The sequence below is a fragment of the Phyllobates terribilis genome, unplaced genomic scaffold (genome assembly GCF_046119375.1).
Source record: "Phyllobates terribilis strain yellow unplaced genomic scaffold, ASM4611937v1 Scaffold_5__5_contigs__length_657084704, whole genome shotgun sequence".
Lineage (NCBI taxonomy): Eukaryota > Metazoa > Chordata > Amphibia > Anura > Dendrobatidae > Phyllobates > Phyllobates terribilis.
Window position 1 is genome coordinate 119,945,703 of NW_027362765.1, and position 17,731 is coordinate 119,963,433.

General features: G+C 43.3%; 1 protein-coding gene across 1 annotated transcript; it reads right to left on the reverse strand.

Moving 5' to 3' along the window:
• Window positions 1–4,730: 4,730 nt before the first annotated feature.
• Window positions 4,731–16,730, reverse strand: FKBP1A (FKBP prolyl isomerase 1A). Its single transcript, XM_073682862.1, has 5 exons — window positions 16,573–16,730; window positions 11,941–11,988; window positions 8,341–8,453; window positions 8,096–8,249; window positions 4,731–5,262 (listed from the first exon to the last, which is right to left on the reverse strand). The coding sequence occupies exons 1-4, from the start codon at window positions 16,724–16,726 to the stop codon at window positions 8,121–8,123; spliced, it is 444 nt and encodes a 147-aa protein (XP_073538963.1). The 5' UTR covers window positions 16,727–16,730; the 3' UTR covers window positions 4,731–5,262; window positions 8,096–8,120.
• Between the last annotated feature and the right edge of the window lie 1,001 nt (window positions 16,731–17,731).

Below are 17,731 nucleotides of genomic sequence, written 5' to 3' on the forward strand. Positions count from 1 at the left end.
GTAGTTCCCGTATCTTCCACCAAAGTTTATGCATTAATAAAGGTGTGGGAGCTTTTTTTCTGAACAGATTTGTATTTGTTAATCCTCCAGGGCTTTGTACAATGACCTATTGTCTACCACCCCCTGCAGGAAGGGGTCCATTATTTCTAGTGGAGAATATCCCCATAGTGCCATATCATGTGCCTATAGGTCTTTTCAGGCTCTGTGCACACATTGCTCTGCCATGTACAAGGACTAACTATAATAACCTGAATCACCTCTTCTAGTAAGTAGGAGCAGTGACATTTTGGGCAAATGATGAGTATTGGGATATGTAAATCACACTACATGACTACTGATGCCTGAGGTGTATATAATATATATATGTGTGTGTGTATACAGTGGGGAAAAAAAGTATTTAGTCAGCCACCTAGTGTGCAAATTATCCCACTTAAAAAGATGAGGTCGGCCTGTAATTGACATCATAGGTAGACCTCAACTATGAGAGACAAAATGAGAAAACAAATCCTGAAAATCACATTGTCTGATTTGGAAAGAAATTTTTTGCAAATTTTGGTGGAAAATAAGTATTTGGTCAATTACAAAAGTTCATCTCAATACTTTGTGATATATCCTGTGTTGGCAATGACAGAGGTCAAACGTTTTCTGTAAGTCTTCACAAGGTTGGCACACGCTGTTGCTGGTATGTTGGCTCATTCCTCCATGCAGATCTCTTCTAGAGCTGTCGCTGGGCATACCAGATTGTGGCTCTCAAGGTAAGAAAGGTTGGGACCACTGCTGGCCTGCAGGGTGATTATATTTGGCCTACGACACCAGAACCGCCACCCCTGTGTGGGCCATTATACTGTATGGATGACTATGTGCGGCTATTATACTGTATGGAGGACTATGTCGGGCCATTATTCTGTATGGAGGACTATGTGGGGCCATTATTCTGTATGGAGGACTATGTGGGGCCATTATTCTGTATGGAGGACTATGTGGAGCCCATTATACTGTATGGAGGACTATGTGGAGCCCATTATACTGTATGGAGGACTATGTGAGGCCATTATTCTGTATTGAGGACTATGTGGGGCCATTATTCTGTATGGGGGACTATATTCTGCCCATTATTCTGTATGCAGGACTATGTGGGGCCCATTATTCTGTATGCAGGACTATGTGGGGCCCATTATTCTGTATGGGGGACTATATTCTGCCCATTATACTGTATGGAGGACTATGTCGGGCCCATTATACTGTATGGAGGACTATGTGGGGCCCATTATACTGTATGGAGGACTATGTGGGGCCCATTATACTGTATGGAGGACTATGTGAGGCCATTATTCTGTATTGAGGACTATGTGGGGCCATTATTCTGTATGGGGGACTATGTGGGGCCATTATTTTGTATGGGGGACTATATTCTGCCCATTATTCTGTATGCAGGACTATATTCTGCCCATTATTCTGTATGCAGGACTATATGGGGCCCATTATTCTGTATGGGGGACTATATTCTGCCCATTATACTGTATGGAGGACTATGTCGGGCCTTTATTCTGTATGGAGGACTATGTGGGGCCCATTATTTTGTATGGAGGACTATGTGGGGCCCATTATTCGGTATGGGGGACTATGTGGGGCCCATTATTCTGTATGGGGGACTATGTCGGGCCATTATTCTGTATGGAGGACTATGTGGGGCCCATTATTCTGTATGGGGGGCTATATTCTGCCCATTATTCTGTATAGAGGATTATGTGGGGCCCATTATTCTGTATGGAGGACTATGTGGGGCCCATTATTCTGTATGGAGGACTATGTGGGGCCCATTATTCTGTATGGAGGACTATGTGGGGCCCATTATTCTGTATGGGGGACTATATTCTGCCCATTATTCTGTATGGAGGACTATGTGGGGCCCATTATTCTGTATGGGGGACTATATTCTGCCCATTATACTGTATGGAGGACTATATTCTGCCCATTATTCTGTATGGAGGACTATGTGGGGCCCATTATTCTGTATGGAGGACTATGTGGGGCCCATTATTCTGTATGGGGGACTATATTCTGCCCATTATTCTGTATGGAGGACTATGTGGGGCCCATTATTCTGTATGGGGGACTATATTCTGCCCATTATACTGTATGCAGGACTATATTCTGCCCATTATTCTGTATGGAGGACTATGTGGGGCCCATTATTCTGTATGGGGGACTATGTGGGGCCCATTATTCATTATTCTGTATGGGGGACTATGTGGGGCCCATTATTCATTATTCTGTATGGGGGACTATGTGGGGCCCATTATTCTGCATGGGGGACTATGTGGGGCCCATTATTCTGCATGGGGGACTATGTGGGGCCCATTATTCTGCATGGGGGACTATGGTGGGGCCCATTATTCTGCATGGGGGACTATGGTGGGGCCCATTATTCTGCATGGGGGACTATGGTGGGGCCCATTATTCTGCATGGGGGACTATGGTGGGGCCCATTATTCTGCATGGGGGACTATGGTGGGGCCCATTATTCTGCATGGGGGACTATGGTGGGGCCCATTATTCTGCATGGGGGACTATGGTGGGGCCCATTATTCTGCATGGGGGACTATGGTGGGGCCCATTATTCTGCATGGGGGACTATGGTGGGGCCCATTATTCTGCATGGGGGACTATGGTGGGGCCCATTATTTTGTATACTAGTTGGCCCACGAGTTTGTCCAGTTTTTTAATTTTGTCCCTCTATGTGTTTGAGTTTGACATCCCTGCTCAAAATGAAATGGGGGACATACTCATTGTTTGCCTTATTACAGGTTGTCTGCATGAGCCCTGGTTTTGAGAAGAACCTGTCCCTGCCATAAATATGTAATTTTTATTTTACTTGGTGTAAATGCAGCTGCTCTCCTGAATCTGCCTTGTTTTTTTGTTCCTATGTCAAATACAGCCGCTGGGGAAAGAAGATAGGACAAAGATTTAAGAAAATCTTGCCATTATTAGTCTTTTTTTGTATTGGTGCAGGTGCTGGTATTCCTCCTATAGGGTATCATCCTCCTCATTTTTGGCATCTTCTGTTAGGAGCGTTCTTCTCCACCAGACTGGCTGTGGACTGAATGGTCGGCTGCTGGGGATTTTATCCTGAAATTCCATCTGGCCAAGTCGGTTTCATAAATTCTGCAGGAGACTGAAGAAGCTCTGAATCTTGCTTCACCGTCCTTAGAGCTGGTCCTTCTGCCACCAGTTATGGAATAGATGTAGAATAGCAGGAATGCACTGACTGGAGTAGTGAGGAGTTTTCTAGATGAGCCTTTTTGATACAGTTTTAAAGAAAAACCCCAAACTGAATATATTAAACGTTTTTTTTTTTTTTAAACAGGTGGTTAATTTTGTCTGCATGAATATGCATAAAAGACTATAGCAGGGGGAAGGAAGGAGCAGCTGGGTCAGGAGTTGAAGAGGGGAATGATAAATGCAGGGACAAGAGACTTCCTGTTTTTACATAGAGCAAAGAGAATAATTAACTGAGAAGGGCAAAATTAGCAATTTTAAGTACACTGTGCTATATAATATGATTCTTGAAATATATTAGGATAAAAACTTCGATGCGAGGAGTGCTTCTAATGATCTATCATAAGGATAGCTCTATAATATGACATGCTCGGAAAAACCTTTATGTAACTTAAAGGCAACCTGCCAGCTGATTTATGCTGCTGAAATCACAGGCAGCCCGAATCAGAGCCTGGCTGCACAAGTACAGTCAGGCATATTAAAAAGGTCTGGCCGGAGACTAGACTAGTCGGACTTCGCCCCTAGACTGCTTCACTATGCCCCACGCAAAGTGATTTATAGGTCTCTCATTTTGGGAGAGTCCTGCCAATCACCTGCGTTGATGTTGGGCAAAGCCGGCCAGGGACTCCTCTCTCAGAATGGTCCCTTTCCAGATCTTCTAACTATATAGTGCAGCATGAATCAGCTGACAGGTTCCCTTTAGCAATTATAGGCCCCGATTTTCACTCCGGTCTTGATGAGGGGGCTAGGTGGAGTGCAAAATGCCAGATTCCTTATAATGAATCTGGTGTGCCTTGCCACAAATATTACTACAATTTGGGACTGAAACGAGATTTGTGGCATGAGGAATGCTGTTGCACGTCATGAATTTGATGATGAAGGGTTGCCCACTTTGTTGGAGCTGGGAAAAAAATGGCACAAATATACTAAAAGTCAGTTTTTTTTGCATAACCTCATGTTTGCAAAGCTTTAGTTTAAGCAATAATTCTGACGTAAAAGCATGTACATATGATCTTATTCCCACAGTATGTAAAATTATCAGCTCCATTCAAAACAGTAATGGAAAAGAAGTCCAGAGCTCCAGTACTGCTAGCCATGGTAATAATGGAATAGGTAAATGACTAGAGTGGTGCTTTACTTCTTCTATACATCACGGATACTGGTGTGAATAGGACCAGACCAAACATCCTGCCTGGCTACAGCAGCAACGTTCACCACTCCTTGTACTACAACTGTGTCTCCACCACCCATTATCTAAAATCAAGGGCCATTAAGAACCGCTGGCCGGAGCTCTCAGATATGACAGGCCAATAGGCTATAATGGGAGATCAAATTGACCCCAATCATTCACCCAGCATATCCTTTTGACTTTCAGACGCCATTTGTACCTAGTACCATCATCCACAACACACACGCAAAAATATAATAAAAGATGTAATATACACCGCAGGTTGTCAGGAAACAGATTCTTTATTGTGACGTCAGAGCAGAGACACGAGACCTCCATAGATAGAGAAAAGCTGTTTAATGTGATAGTGTGAGGTGGGGGCTGCATGCGGCACAGACAGGACAGAACCCTGCCACATAAGGGAGAAAGCAGACGTGGCACTGCAGAGCTGGAATGACATTTGGCAGGCTGTGCAGTGCTCGGGCAGACGGCTCTGGAATGGTTAGAGGGTACATTACGAGCACTGTCCTCATCCCTCCAGTGCATTCATCAGGGGGGCATCTTCAGCAGGTGATCAAAGTAACAAGCGTTACTTGCTTTACAGAGCTCTGACGTTACCGGCTTGGGGAAGGGGGGCAGTAACTGGTGCAGCCACCTTACCCCCTTCATAACAGCATCCAATGTGATTGCACAGTAATGCCCCATAATAGGAAGGCAAGAAGGCAGCATGTGGAAGTGTGGAGGGTAATAGGGCAGACTTTGTGTCCACTGTGTTCTGCACTCTGTTCACACGGTAGTATAGTCATCGGACGCACCTTAAAGAGGAATCAGAAGAGAAAGTCAGACAAAAAAAAGGGGGAGTTGTTCCTCAGCATGTCTTCTAAAGGGGGAGAGGTGTAAGTAGGGGAAAAGTCACTGATGGACAGTATGGAGAAATCTGATAACTGTACTAGGAACACTAGTCCTGTGCTACATCATGTATTGTACTCCAGAGCTGCACTCACTATTCTGCTGGTGGAGTCACTATGCACATACAATACATTACTTATCCTGTACCGAGCCTGAGTTATATCTAGTATTTTACTCCACCAGCAGAATAGTGAGTGCAGCTCTGGAGTATAATACAGGATGTACCTCAGGATCAGTACAGGATAAGTAATGTAATGTATGTACAGTGACCCCACCAGCAGAATAGTGAATGCAGCTCAGTATCTGTGTACATATATTACTTATCCTGTACCGATCCCGAGTTACATCCAGTATTATACTCCAGAGCTGCACTCACTATTCTGCTGGTGCAGTCAGTGTGTACATACAGTTAGGTCCATATATATTTGGACATAGACAACATTTTTCTAATTTTAGTTCTAGACATTACCACAATGAATTTTAAACAAAACAATTCAGATGCAGTTGAAGTTCAGACTTTCAGCTTTCATTTGAGGGTATCCACATTAAAATTGGATGAAGGGTTTAGGAGTTTCAGCTCCTTAACATGTGCCACCCTGTTTTTAAAGGGACCAAAAGTAATTGGACAGATTAAATAATTGTAAATAAAATGTTCATTTCTAATACTTGGTTGAAAACCCTTTGTTGGCAATGACTGCCTGAAGTCTTGAACTCATGGACATCACCACACGCTGTGTTTCCTCCTCTTTGATGCTCTGCCAGGCCTTCACTGCGGTGGTTTTCAGTTGCTGTTTGCTTGTGGGCCTTTCTGTCTGAAGTTTAGCCTTTAACAAGTGAAAAGCATGCTCAATTGGGTTGAGATCAGGTGACTGACTTGGCCATTCAAGAATATTCCACTTCTTTGCTTTAATAAACTCCTGGGTTGCTTTGGCTTTATGTTTTGGGTCATTGGTCGTCGTTTCATACTACAGATGGACAATCAGTTTGGTTGCATTTGGCTGGATCTGAGCACACAGTATGGCTCTGAATACATCAGAATTAATTTGGCTGCTTCTGTCCTGTGTCACCTCATCAATAAACAATAGTGACCCAGTGCCACTGGCAGCCATGCATGCCCAAGCCATCACACTGCCTCCGCCGTGTTTTACAGATGATGTGGTATGCTTTGGATCATGAGCTGTACCATGCCTTCGCCATACTTTTCTCTTTCCATCATTCTGGTAGAGGTTGATCTTGGTTTCATCTGTCCAAAGAATGTTCTTCCAGAACTGTGCTGGCTTTTTTTGATGTTTTTTTTAGCAAAGTCCAGTCTATCCTTTTTATTCCTGATACTTATGAGTGGCTTGCACCGTGCAGTGAACCCTCAGTCTTCTCTTTATGGTAGATTTGGATATTGATACGCCTACCTCCTGGAGAGTGTTGTTCACTTGGTTGGCTGTTGTGAAGGCGTTTCTCTTCAACATGGAGTTTATTCTGCGATCATCCACCACTGTTGTCTTCCGTGGGCACCCAGGTCTTTTTGCATTGATGAGTTCACCAGTGCTTTCTTTCTTTCTCAGGATGTACCAAACTGTAGATTTTGCCACTCCTAATACTGTAGCAATTTTTCGGATGTTTTTTTTTCTGTTTTTGCAGCTTAAGGATGGCTTGTTTCACCTGCATGGAGAGCTCCTTTGACCGCATGTTTACTTCACAGCAAAACCTTCCAAATGCAAGCACCACACCTCAAATCAACTCCAGGCCTTTTATCTGCTTAATTGAGAATGACATAACGAAGGGATTGCCCACACCTGTCCATGAAATAGCCTTGGAGTCAATTGTCCAATTACTTTTGGTCCCTTTGAAAACAGGGTGGCACATGTTAAGGAGCTGAAACTCCTAAACCCTTCATCCAATTTTAATGTGGATACCCTCAAATGAAAGCTGAAAGTCTGAACTTCAACTGCATCTGAATTGTTTTGTTTAAAATTCATTGTGGTAATGTCTAGAACCAAAATTAGAAAAATGTTGTCTCTGTCCAAATATATATGGACCTAACTGTATATTACATTACTTATCCTGTACTGATCCTGAGTTATATCCTGTATTATACTCCAGAGCTGCACTCACTATTCTGCAGGTGCAGTCACTGTGTGCATACATTACATTACTTATACTGTGCTGATCCTGAGTTACATCCTGTATTATACTCCAGAGCGGCACTCACTATTCTGCTGGTGAAGTCACTGTGTACATACATTACATTACTTATCCTGTACTGATCCTGAGTTATATCCTGTATTATACTCCAGAGCTGCACTCACTATTCTGCTGGTGCAGTCACTGTGTACATACATTACATTACTTATCCTGTACTGATCCTGAGTTACATCACTGTATACCTATATCACTGATCTTGCACTGAACCTGTGTTACATAACGTATTATGCACTAAGTACTCTCCAAGCATCGGAGCCCACATCTCCCAGGATGCACTGCTTGTTCAGTGCACAAAACTTAGTGATTTGCATTCTGAAAAGGGTCATCATTAAAAAAGAAACGGCAGTCATCGGATGGATGGAATGGACAGTGGATGTCTGAAGACAACCTTACCGACTGTTTCCATAGACAACCAGAAAAGGAATGCAGCTGTGGAGCATAATTCAGCAAAATGGTGAATAAAAACCTATATACTGTAGAGATGCCTAGTTCATCCATTTCATTGCTCTTCACCCGACGTGAAGCAAGGGTGAGACTTACCCACACACTAGGGTCAGGGTGACCCTCACTCCAATCGCAGCAACTCCACATCGAAGATAAGGGTGGCATTTGGAGGGATGATGCCTGGGTGACCTGTGCTGCCATATGCATAATCAGGGGTACAAGTCAGACGTGCTCTTTGACCCACACTCATCTGTAATATGAAAAGCAAAGGAGTAGGTGTACAAGAAATCTAAACACAACATGGGAAACCTGGGGATAAAAGCCTCCACTACCCCCCGAACCTGTGCCACTCCTTCTTCCCAGCCACGGATCACTTCATTTCTTCCAATGCAGAAACAGAAGGGCTTATTCCTGTCCCGTGAAGAGTCAAACTTCCTTCCATCTGGGAGATACCCTGATGTGGAGAGAGAACTTATAAAACCGCTTTCTTTGATTCCTACTGCAGAGCTATCAACAAATAAGTTATCAATTTCTGACCAAAGGGGGTCCGAGAACCGGCGGCCCCACGATCAGCTGTAAAGCAGCTGGTGGAGATACACAGTGTACAGAGCTAAAGCAGCGCACCTAGTGGCCGTCTGCAGGTAATGCAGCTCAGCTACCATCAAAGTGGCTAAATACACTGAACACCCCCCTCCACCAAGATGACTTCAATTCCCAGCCATTTCAAGATCTCTGCTTCCCGTCAGTAAATGGAAATATTGTTTACTTCCCAAAAAAATGCAGTCGCCTCATACTTCTCACAGCTGAGGGTATGTTACAGTTGTACCCAACTGAGAGCATCCTCTGAGAGTTAAATTCATACACAGAATACATCTTGCTCCGGTCCTGAATTTGTTACAATGTATTAATGTAGGATAAATGTCAGAAGTCTGTAATTAAAACATTGTTTAGCTCACAGAGGATTGTCTAGGTTGGATACAGCCGTACAGAACTAATACTTCTATCAGTGCTTTTTTTTTTGTCAGGTTTTTAGCTTCCTTCATCATCGAAAATGTAAGAACACGTTCCATAACGGGCATATAAAATATATATATATATATATATATATATATATTATATATATACACAGTACAGACCAAAAGTTTGGACACACCTCATTTTTTTCTGTATTTTCATGACTATGAAAATTGTACATTCACACTGAAGGCATCAAAACTATGAATTAACACATGTGGAATTATATACTTAACAAAAAAGTGTGAAACAACTGAAAATATGTCTTATATTCTAGGTTCTTCAAAGTAGCCACCTTTTGCTTTGATGACTGCTTTGCACACTCTTGGCATTCTCTTGATGAGCTTCAAGAGGTAGTCACCGGAAATGGTTTTCACTTCACAGGTGTGCCCTGTCAGGTTTAATAAGTGGGATTTCTTGCCTTATAAATGGGGTTGGGACCATCAGTTGTGTTGTGCAGAAGTCTGGTGGATACACAGCTGATAGTCCTACTGAATAGACTGTTAGAATTTGTATTGTGGCAAGAAAAATGCAGCTAAGTAAAGAAAAACGAGTGGCCATCATTACTTTAAGAAATGAAGGTCAGTCAGTGCGAAAAATTGGGAAAACTTTGAAAGTGTCCCCAAGTGCAGTTGCAAAAACCATCAAGTGCTACAAAGAAACTGGTTCACATGAGGACCGCCCCAGGAAAGGAAGACCAAGAGTCACCTCTGCTTCTGGGGATAAGTTTATCCGCGTCACCAGCCTCAGAAATCGCAGGTTAACAGCAGCTCAGATTAGAGACCAGGTCAATGCCACACAGAGTTCTAGCAGCAGACACATCTCTACAACAACTGTTAAGAGGAGACTTTGTGCAGCAGGCCTTCATGGTGAAATAGCTGCTAGGAAACCACTGCTAAGGACAGGCAACAAGCAGAAGAGACTTGTTTGGGCTAAAGAACACAAGGAATGGACATTAGACCAGTGGAAATCTGGGCTTTGGTCTGATGAGTCCAAATTTGAGATCTTTGGTTCCAACCACCGTGTCTTTGTGTGACGCAGAAAAGGTGAACGGATGGACTCTACATGCCTGGTTCCCACCGTGAAGCATGGAGGAGGAGGTGTAATGGTGTGGGGGTGCTTTGCTGGTGACACTGTTGGGGATTTATTCTAAATTGAAGGCATACTGAACCAGCATGGCTACCACAGCATCTTGCAGCGGCATGCTATTCCATCCGGTTTGTGTTTAGTTGGACCATCATTTATTTTTCAACAGGACAATGACCCCAAACACACCTCCAGGCTGTGTAAGGGCTATTTGACCAAGAAAGAGAGTGATGGGGTGCTACGCCAGATGACCTGGCCTCCACAGTCACCAGACCTGAACCCAATCGAGATGGTTTGGGGTGAGCTGGACCGCAGAGTGAAGGCAAAAGGGCCAACAAGTGCTAAGCATCTCTGGGAACTCCTTCAAGATTATTTGGAAGACCATTTCCGGTGACTACCTCTTGAAGCTCATCAAGAGAATGGCAAGAGTGTGCAAAGCAGTCATCAAAGCAAAAGGTGGCTACTTTGAAGAACCTAGAATATAAGACATATTTTCAGTTGTTTCACACTTTTTTGTTAAGTATATAATTCCACATGTGTTAATTCATAGTTTTGACGCCTTCAGCGTTAATGTACAATTTTCATAGCCATGAAAATACAGAAAAATCTTTAAATGAGAAGGTGTGTCCAAACTTTTGGTCTGTACTATATATATATATATATATATACACACACACACACATTAATAATATTATATGTATTATATATAGTTAATTATTATTATTATATTATATATATGTGTAATAAAAACCCCCAAGAACAAATCTTGTGAGAGGAAGCGAGGCAGGAAGCGGGGGGAGACTGCAGGAAGCACGACATCCTGTGCTGGAAAAAATGGAGCCGACACTGAGAAAAGACAACAGAGCACATCGGCGTGGTGAAACATGAATGTAAAAGTGACACAGATCAGCATCTGATAATGCGACACTAGAGCGGAACAAGATGATCCAAAGGACCCTGGCACAGCGGCCACGTCAGTCATCCATGGCTGCCAGCCCAGAGCTCTGCAAACCTCCTACCTGCTTGCATTCGCATTCTCCCTCTGATTAGCACCAGCATGACATCATCATTGTATCTCGCATGACATCACAGCGGCCTACTAATCAGGAGGCACCGGGGATGTCGGGAGGTAGTAGGTTTGCAGGGCACTGGTGCAGCCCCAAAGGACCAGGGTCAGGGAAATAATTTTCAATAATGCAGGACTGAAAGAAATTGTTATGGCTATGTGCACACAGAATCTTTTTGCTGAGTTTTCTGAGCAGAAACCACGCATTTGAGATTTGGAGGAGGATTTGTGAGTTTCTTGAAATTCTCTAAGTACAACGTGGCCTAAAATTAGAATGTAGAATCTGGTTTTATTTTTCTAGAAACAGCCCCACTCTGGTCTGTACTGTCTGATGCCACAACTAGGGGGAGCTTACTGCATACAAGCATACAATTTATATAATGTACTCAATAGTAAAACTGTACAGAAAACTCCCCCTAGTGGTAGCTGCAGGCAGAGGATAAACATGTGTCACTGTAGAGGATGTGCAGCTCTGCATCAGAAAACCTGCGCTCTGACCCCTACAAAGAAATTAGCACATACTGTCAACCTGAGAACGCGGATACAAGGTGGACATTCACTGATAAATCACACTGAAGGCTTCAGCAATGCGTGCATGCAGTGATGACGACCGAATTAATGGGATCCCAAGGAAATACAACGTTTTATAGACCATCAATGAAAGGCCGATAGGGGGGCACCTTAGTTACTTAGGTTATGTAATTGCTCTGTACTGTTGGATGGAAGGATTCACACACAGAATATGTAGTAGTCCCATGTGGACGCCCAGACTCACCGTCATAGTGCACCACAGCTTTCTGGCCCTTCTTTGGGAATGTCTGTCCTGAAAATGGAAACAAGGACATGGTAATCAGCACGCTTTTAGCTAAACACACATGACCATACAGCGGCCATATATCACAGCGAATGGTCTCATAGGCATATATCACGCGGATAATTCAGGTCAGGAGATCCGCAATTGTGCAGAAGCAAATTGCAGCTTATAAATCTTATTATACAGATCACAGAAACAGCTAAATCATAGTGTACAGTACTGATCCTGAGTTACATCCTGGATTATACTCCAGAGCTGCACTCACTATTCTGCTGGTGCAGTCACTGTGTATATACATTACATTACTTATCCTGTACTGATCCTGAGTTACATCCTGTATTATACTCCAGAGCAGCATTCACTATTCTGCTGGTGGAGTCACTGTGTACATACATTACATTACTTATCCTGTACTGATCCTGAGTTACATCCTGTATTATACTCCAGAGCTGCACTCACTATTCTGCTGGTAGAGTCACTGTGTACATACATTACATTACTTATCCTGTACTGATCCTGAGCTACATCCTGTATTATACTCCAGAGCAGCACTCACTATTCTGCTGGTGGAGTCACTGTGTACATACATTACATTACTTATCCTGTACTGATCCTGAGTTACATCTGTATTATACTCCAGAGCTGCACTCACTATTCTGCTGGTGGAGTCACTGTGTACATACATTACAATACTTATCCTGTACTGATCCTGAGTTACATCCTGTATTATACTCCAGAGCAGCACTCACTATTCTGCTGGTGCAGTCACTGTGTACATTACATATCCTATACTGATCCTGAGTTACATCCCGTATTATACTCCAGAGCAGCACTCACTATTCTGCTCGTGGAGTCCCTTTGTACATACATTACATATTCTGTACTGATCCTGAGTTATATCCAGTATTATTATACTCCAGAGCTGCACTCACTATTCTGCTGGTGCAGTCACTGTGTACATACATTATATTACTTATCCTGTACTGATCCTGAGTTATATCCTGTGTTATACTCCAGAGCTGCACTCACTATTCTGCTGGTGGAGTCACTGTGTACATACATTACATTACTTATCCTGAGTTACATCCTGTATTATTATACTCCAGAGCTGCACTCACTATTCTGCTGGTGGAGTCACTGTGTACATACATTACATTACTTATCCTGTACTGATCCTGAGTTATATCCTGTATTATACTCCAGAGCTGCACTCACTATTCTGCTGGTGGAGTCACTGTGTACATACATTACATTACTTATCCTGTACTGATCCTGAGCTACATCCTGTATTATACTCCAGAGCAGCACTCACTATTCTGCTGGTGGAGTCACTGTGTACATACATTACTTATCCTGTACTGATCCTGAGTTACATCTGTATTATACTCCAGAGCTGCACTCACTATTCTGCTGGTGGAGTCACTGTGTACATACATTACAATACTTATCCTGTACTGATCCTGAGTTACATCCTGTATTATACTCCAGAGCAGCACTCACTATTCTGCTGGTGCAGTCACTGTGTACATTACATATCCTATACTGATCCTGAGTTACATCCCGTATTATACTCCAGAGCAGCACTCACTATTCTGCTCGTGGAGTCCCTTTGTACATACATTACATATTCTGTACTGATCCTGAGTTATATCCAGTATTATTATACTCCAGAGCTGCACTCACTATTCTGCTGGTGCAGTCACTGTGTACATACATTATATTACTTATCCTGTACTGATCCTGAGTTATATCCTGTATTATACTCCAGAGCTGCACTCACTATTCTGCTGGTGGAGTCACTGTGTACATACATTACATTACTTATCCTGTACTGATCCTGAGTTACATCCTGTATTATTATACTCCAGAGCTGCACTCACTATTCTGCTGGTGGAGTCACTGTGTACATACATTACATTACTTATCCTGTACTTGATCCTGAGTTATATCCTTCATTATATTTCAGAGCTGCACTCACCATTATACGAGAGTCACATGATGGTTCTGCTGTCACTGTATTGGAACCTTCTTCTTTACATATAAATCTGTCCTAATCGAATACTATTTCACAGCTGAGGGGTTGTTACCCTTGTGCCATTCCCATGTGAATAAAATTCTATTGCAGCATAGACTGCTGGCTCTTGTGTCGTTACAATGTATCTGTGCAGCTAAAATGCATTAACATGAAGTATAGACTGTTCAACTCACAGACAATTGTCTACAATTGCAACAAGCCCTCAGCTGTTAAAAGCATTAGATCTGTGTTAGTTTTATACACTTGGAGTATGTGTACACAACATTTTTGTTCCGCGGATTCAGCTGGGAAAACCAGCTGAAAAAAAACATCAGAAAATGAACAAAAGAGTGACCATGCGCGTCTCTATGTGCAAACCACTCGCCGTCACATGTTCAGGCTTCTGAATGTCTGTTAACTTCTCCAGGTTTCTAAAATCGGTTAAAAGAAGTGACCCATCCATTCTTCTGGGGTTTTCGGCTTGGGAGAACTTTATAAAGCAGGTCAATGGGAAAGCTCAGAAGATGCCCGGGCGTACTTTGGAGTGTTTTTTTCCGTTGTTTTTGATTAAAAAAAACTTTAGTGTTTTCTTCATTGTTCAATGGAGTAAAAAAAGAAAGACTGGAAAGGACACTAAAAAAAGACATCACAAAAACCTCCAAAATAATGAGAGCAGGAAAACTATAGGAAAAACGCTCAGCAAACGCCAGAAGATACAACACAAAAGACAACAAAGAGAAAAAAAACACCAGAGTTTATTGAAGCGTCTTCTGCTTGATTTTACAAGACGTTGTGCGCACAGACCCCAAGTCTGGATGGTTGGTGTCGGCACGTCCTATAATACAGTATATTGCCAATCATGTCATTCCTGGCAGCGCCCACCAGAGGCAACTTGTAGAAGGTAGGCCACAACTGGACGACCCCCCCCCCCCCCCCCTTCTATAACATCCCGTATCCCCCACGCCAATTATAACGACTTTGTGTAGATTATTCCCCCCATACAGAGAGATCCCACCCATCCCCCCAAACATTATAACATTACTACATGTACATTATACTGTGTATTATTACGTCCCACCCTTCTCCCATACAAATAGATGGTATAATGTAACACCCATCCCCCATACATTATACCATGTCTGACTCCACTACCATACATTATATAATTTATTACTACATGTCCCGCCACTCCCCCCCCAGTGTATTAGTACATGTCCCTCCCCTGCCCCCATACATTATAGTGTATTACTACATGTCCCTCCCCTGCCCCCATACATTATACAGTGTATTACTACATGTCCCTCCCCTGCCCCCATACATTATACAGTGTATTACTACATGTCCCTCCCCCTGCCCCCATACATTATACAGTGTATTACTACATGTCCCTCCCCCTGCCCCCATACATTATACAGTGTATTACTACATGTCCCTCCCCCTGCCCCCATACATTATACAGTGTATTACTACATGTCCCTCCCCCTGCCCCCATACATTATACAGTGTATTACTACATGTCCCTCCCCTGCCCCCATACATTATACAGTGTATTACTACATGTCCCTCCCCTGCCCCCATACATTATACAGTGTATTACTACATGTCCCTCCCCTGCCCCCATACATTATACAGTGTATTACTACATGTCCCTCCCCTGCCCCCATACATTATACAGTGTATTACTACATGTCCCTCCCCCTGCCCCCATACATTATACAGTGCATTACTACATGTCCCTCCCCTCCACCCATACATTATACAGTGCATTACTACATGTCCCTCCCCTCCACCCATACATTATACAGTGCATTACTACATGTCCCTCCCCTCCACCCATACATTATACAGTGCATTACTACATGTCTCTCCCCTCCCCAATACATTATACAGTGTATTACTACATGTCCCTCCCCTGCCCCCATACATTATACAGTGCATTATTACATCTCTCCCCTCTCCCATACATTATACAGTGCATTATTACATCTCTCCCCTCTCCCATACATTATACAGTGCATTATTACATCTCTCCCCTCTCCCATACATTATACAGTGCATTATTACATCTCTCCCCTCCCCCATACATTATACAGTGTATTATTATGTCTCTCCCATACATTATACAGTGTATTACTACATGTCTCTCCCCTCCCCCATACATTATACAGTGTATTCCTACATGTCTCTCCCCTCCCCCATACATTATACAGTGTATTCCTACATGTCTCTCCCCTCCCCCAAACATTATACAGTGTATTAGTACATGTCTCTCCCCTCCCCCATACATTATACAGTGTATTACTACATGTCTCTCCCCTCTCCCATACATTATACAGTGCATTACTACATGTCTCTCCCCTCCCCCATACATTATACAGTGTATTATTAAATATCCCTCCCCCCATACATTATACAGTGTATTATTACATTTCCCTCCCCCCGTACATTATACCGTCTTACTGTAGTCCCGGCCGTATAATTCCTGCTCCCCTCCCCCCGCGGTGGTTAGCCCCGGTTGTAATAACGAGACATCACATGACAGGCCTCCCCGCCTCCGCTATATGCACAGCTGGTATTACCGTCCCCGGGGCAGATGGAATCCACAGTTACTCCCATTCTGGTCACCGTTACACACAGCTCACACTGGACACAAGCCACCACCGCGCTGGGATACCTTGAAAACGTAGTGACGTCAGCATCGGGAGGACACTTCGTTCTAAAATCGTCTCTCATTGGTTCGCATTCACGAAACGCTATAATGACGTCACGACGCCGGCTCCTTCCAAGACGCTGTTTGTCAGGTAAGAGACAGTGACGCTCGGGGCGGCCATTTCCAATACTGGCAGGTTTGTTATTTCCGCAGCTACTCGCAAGCTAAAGTCAGAGGGTGGGGTTCCAGGATTAAAAATGGCCGTCTGAGAAGAGAGGAGGGATTATGGAGTGTCACGTGACTTCAGGCCATGAAAGAGTCCTTTGTTTTTATAACAATGTATTCGGTATGAGGAAGGAATGGTCACCGCTCCCAGCTGGTGTGTGCGGCTGAGGCAGTGACAAGAGGCCGGAGAGGAGGCCATTATATCTGTCAGGGCCTCATACTCAGGAGCTGAGGACAGAACAATCTTATGCCCATTATATATACATATATATTTTTTTAACTCCATGTAAACTGACCTGCGGTGCGTATTTCAAGTCCGCAACATGTCAATTACTCTCATGCAAATAAATGCGGAAAATCCGCAGGTAAAAAACGCACATGCAATTTTATTGCGTTTCCGCTGCGGAGATGCACCAAAAACGTATGTAATCCGCACCAGTCTATCAAAGTTTTATCAAAGCCAAATAGCAGGAAAAATAAAAAAACAACGCTTAGTTTAAAATCCGATAAAAAAAATTGTAACTTCAAACACACAATGAAAAAACGCAAGTAACCTAATAGGTGCAGAAAATCTGCAACATCAAAAGCTCATTGTGGGAACATAGTGTAACCGTACCATCCACAGTATTGCAACCATGATAGTCACAGTATCGCCTCACATTTCAGTGTTAGCCTTAATCGGCCAAGAACACATCATCCTCAGTGCCTTTCTGACCACCTCAAACACCCATCAAGTCAGCGATTCCATAACTACCACAACCAGTGTTATCCACAGGTCCCCATAACAAAAGTATGCTCAGTGAGCGCTAGAATAAATATGCTAAAGTGCCCTTAAAATTACAAGTTTCCCCTATAACGGTGCC

Coding starts and splice junctions, on each gene's coding strand:
- FKBP1A (XM_073682862.1), bottom strand. CDS start 16,726: ATGAGAGACGATTTTAGAACGAAGTGTCCTCCCGATGCTGACGTCACT. Junction 11,989..16,572: donor TTCCATCTGCCCCGGGGACG/GTAATACCAGCT, acceptor TTCCATTTTCAG/GACAGACATTCCCAAAGAAG. Junction 8,250..8,340: donor GGGAAGAAGGAGTGGCACAG/GTTCGGGGGGTA, acceptor TTCATATTACAG/ATGAGTGTGGGTCAAAGAGC.